The sequence below is a fragment of the Poecilia latipinna genome, unplaced genomic scaffold (genome assembly GCF_001443285.1).
Source record: "Poecilia latipinna isolate Pla-1442-1.1 unplaced genomic scaffold, P_latipinna-1.0 Scaffold5170, whole genome shotgun sequence".
Lineage (NCBI taxonomy): Eukaryota > Metazoa > Chordata > Actinopteri > Cyprinodontiformes > Poeciliidae > Poecilia > Poecilia latipinna.
In genome coordinates this window covers 24,195-28,139 of record NW_015117786.1, presented here as the reverse complement: position 1 = coordinate 28,139, position 3,945 = coordinate 24,195, and the positions used below count along the sequence as shown (strand labels likewise).

Sequence of the window (3,945 nt, the reverse complement as noted above, 5' to 3'; positions counted from 1 at the left end):
AAGTAAAAGTTCAGGTTTTATAAACAACTTAAGGTTATATACAGTAAATCTTTTTTTTTTTTACATTGTGAAGTGCTTATAGGCTACTTTCTGCATTATCCATACAAGTGACTTTAGTACTTGTATGTACTATCGCAGCCATCGCTCCATCCTGTGCAGAGTTCCTCAAGGACTGTGTTTTGACTGCTTCCAAATCGAAACATAAATATAAAAAGATTTATGTTTTTATTTGTCTTGGTTTGCAAAATGAGCCCTTCAAAGATCTGTTAAGCTAGCTAGGCTTTTAGATAGCCTTGTATAAAATGTATTCATTTTATACAATCAGCTGAATATAACAGTGTTGCATAATTATTTGGAGTGAACTGGCCTTTATGGAATTGAATCTGAATGTGACTACACATAGCTAGATGGTAATCAAGCTATAATTTGAACAGAATTTTTACTCAGTTGGATTTCATAGAGATTGGATATGATGTGCTTCTGCTCACATTTGAGACAGGTGGAATGGTTTTCAAAAAATACATTAATTTTGTGCTGAGGGTAACATTTTAAAATCCCTAAGTTTCTCTTTTGGACTATTGATAAAACATGTAGAAAGATGCCGGAGAATCATGGGAAATGTAGTTACAGACTGTGAAATTAGCTGCAGTGGCAAGTGACATCGCCGAGGACTGGGCTTTGTTCCCACTCCAATTGCTGCACAATCCGTTAGGTCTGCCTCCCTGTCAGAGCTCCAGGGAGAACATAGAGCTGGCGTCATCCTTTCGGCAAACCAAGAGAAGGAAGGGGGAGGGTAAGACAGCAATGGGTAGGAGAAGGAGGGTGCTGTGTGTTTCTACCGCATCAGCGCCAACATCACTGCCTTCGTCACCGGAAAACAACAAGGACTGACTAGCTGAGACTAAAGAGAAAAAATACTGTTAACAGTAGCAAATCTCTTTCCATCAGATACGGATTCCCACATTAGGCCACTGCGTCTTCACCTTCCTTAGCCAGAGGCATCATCTCCCGAGAGAGAAAGAGGTCTTCTAGGCATGCCTTGAGAAGAGAGGACAACAGCCATCGCTCCATCCTGTTAAGATGGGAAATCAGGAGGCAAAGCAAAAGAGAGCAGCGGTTTCATCGGGTAATGGAAGCTACCCTTCGCTAAATGAAGGATGGAGGGAAGGAGGAGGGGATTTGACAAAAAGGGGGGGCAAGAAACTCAGCAAGCAGGGAGGTAAAGGAACAAACAGCAGTGGAGGAGGAGGGATTCATGGCACTGGACCAGGAAAAAAACGAAATAAATCTGACTCCAAGTCCTCCGTTTTTTCCCTCCGAAAAAGAAAGATAAACCTGAAAGGCTCATCAATACCAGGTTTAAATGAAGATGATTGGGCTTCTCAACATGATGATCTGGACAGCACCAAAACACCTGACCTGTCTGCAGATGAGCTAGGACACTCAGATTCTGAGGCTGCATTTCCTGAAAAGAGAAAGAAACCAGAACAGGAAAACAGGAATAAAGACAGAAGAGAAGAGGAAAAGTCACACGTGCAATTGAAAGCCTCAGCAGAAACCACATCACCCACAGAAGAAGCAGGACCAAAGGGGGGTAGCTCAGGATCGGACACTGATATATACAGTTTTCATTCAGCCGCTGACCATGAGGATTTACTTGCAGACATCCAGCTTGCTATTAGGCTACAGCATCAGCAGCAATATGATGGGGAGAACGCAATCTCAGAGGTACATGAAGGTGGAACGGGGGACCTGAATTGGAGAGCAGCAGAGGAATGGACTAAGAAAAGTAATGGGGTGGACAAAGAAACTCATCAGGAGGTGGTTGGTATGACCCCAGAATTAGAGGTAGGCTCTGATGCACTATCATTCCTAGAGACAGAAAGTCATGTTTCTGTCAATCCCACAGACTCGCTTCCAAATCTGTCAAGTAGCGAGACACACCTGTCCTTTCACACAGAGATAAAGGGACAGGGGGAGGTCCAGGAAGGGCTGGGTCCGCCAAAGTTAAGTACGAAGAAGATGAGAGAGGGTCAAGCCTTTCTTTGTATTGCTACAGACCAGCATGTGGACATTTCCATGGCAACTGGAAGTGTGACAGTCAGCCCAATCACTATGGCAACCTGTGACAATTGTTCACCTATAGTCTCAAGTGAAGGGAAATGTCTTGGAAGGATGGAGGAAGAAACGTTCAGTCCCCCTCCAGTCAGCAACAGTAAAAGTACTGAACATGCAGAAAGACTTAGCTCAAGAGTTGTGTTTGATGAAGGTGATGGTCAGTTAGGCTCAGGCACCAGTGTAGAGTCCCTCGAGGACTGTGTTTTGACTAGTTCCAAATCCAATCAATGTGATGCTTCCTGCAATGGTTCCTCACCCTCTGACCAGCTCTGCAGCAGGGGCAGCATCTGCTTTATCACACTGACGCCCCAGGGAAGCCCAAAGTTGGCAAAGCAGCTCTTCAAGTCCACCCATTCCTCCAACTTTTATAGCCATGTGGTGAAATCCTACCCCACTATCTTTCCATCCTACATCAAGACCACTACGCGACAGCTCAGTACCCCAGGACACTCCCCAGCTTTATCTCCTTCCCACAGCCCACTTTCTCCACGGAGAGCCCATCTTCACAATCGCAGGTACATATACTACTCCTCATGCTCGTCATTTAATGTTTTTTTCATACTTGTACTCCATTTTGTGTTTTTACAGAAAATTATCCCAAAAATTAGACTGCAGATTTATAATCTAATTATTAGTTATTTATACAAAGTAATGTAACTGAAACAGAATTAAACAGATTTTCACAATTATCTTAGGATGCAATCTTTTAAGCTATGGAATAGGCAAACAATAATTCACATCGTCACTTCATTAACTGTACATCAAATTGTTTCTAATAATGACATTTGAGAAGATTAACAAAATCAAATTCAAAAAATACTTTGAGATCCCAAAGGTAAAGTAAATGTTGTAATTCATTAAATCTTCTTCACAATTGCTGTAGATTGTGATGGTTGTTGGCAGGAAAGATCTGTAGAGGTCTGTACTACAACAAATTTGAAGAAGCCTCTGACTGAAGACACTCTGTTTTTCCAACACAGTTTTATGAAGAGGATGGTCAGGCTTGTCCATAAAGTTCTTGATTTTATGGTGAATCCTTCTTTGGATCATCATCTTCAGATGATTTTTTAACAAATTAACATTAAAAAAAGCATGTAAAAATTATGTTTTTCTTGTGAACAAAGGGATAACTAGTTACAGAAAAGTTAAGCCCACCCAGTTGTATTATCAACAATCTTATCAGTCTGGCTGAATAATATATCATGTTTTTCTATCAGTTTCAAATCTATCAGTAATCAGTCTACATGGCAACTGACTTATGGAGTCCTGATCAAATACTTGATTGAATGGAATGAAAGTGTAGGATATTTGTCAGAGGTCATCTGAAAGGTGCTGGAAAAATGCACGGTACAAGGTCATAGCAAGAATGTTAATTTCCATGTTCGGTCTCTGGGCAGGAGAGCTGTTGCCGTGCAGCAAGAAGGTTCTGGGTTCGATTCCCGGCCCCGGTCTTTCTGCATGGAGTTTGCATGTTCTCCCTGTGCATGCGTGGGTTTTCTCCGGGTACTCCGGTTTCCTCCCACAGTCCAAAAAACATGACTGTTAGGTTAATTGGTCTGTCTAAATTGCCCCTAGGTGTGTGTGTGTGTGTGTGTGTGTGCATGGTTGTGTGTCTGTGTTGCCCTGCGACAGACTGGCAACCTGTCCAGGATGTACCCCACCTCTCGCCTGGAACGTTAGCTGGAGATAGGCACCAGCACCCCTCCCGACCCCACCGAGGGACAAGGGTGTTCAGAAAATGGATGGATGGATGGATGGAATTCATAACTGCTTGCTTTGTGAAAAATGAGAGTCTGCTTTATTTTGCTCAATTAGTATTTATTTCCA

The 3,945-nt window shown here is 42.6% G+C and overlaps 1 protein-coding gene across 1 annotated transcript in view; it reads left to right on the top strand.

The window, feature by feature from the left end:
- The first annotated feature begins 711 nt into the window (after positions 1 to 711).
- The window catches only part of LOC106943343 (formin-2-like), an 8,686-nt gene continuing 5,452 nt past the window's right edge, over positions 712 to 3,945 (top strand). Inside the window, exon 1 of the mRNA XM_015026649.1 lies at positions 712 to 2,633. Within this exon, the coding sequence (XP_014882135.1) occupies positions 1,081 to 2,633 (1,553 nt within the window). The 5' untranslated portion in view covers positions 712 to 1,080. The remainder of the gene's footprint in view (positions 2,634 to 3,945) is intronic.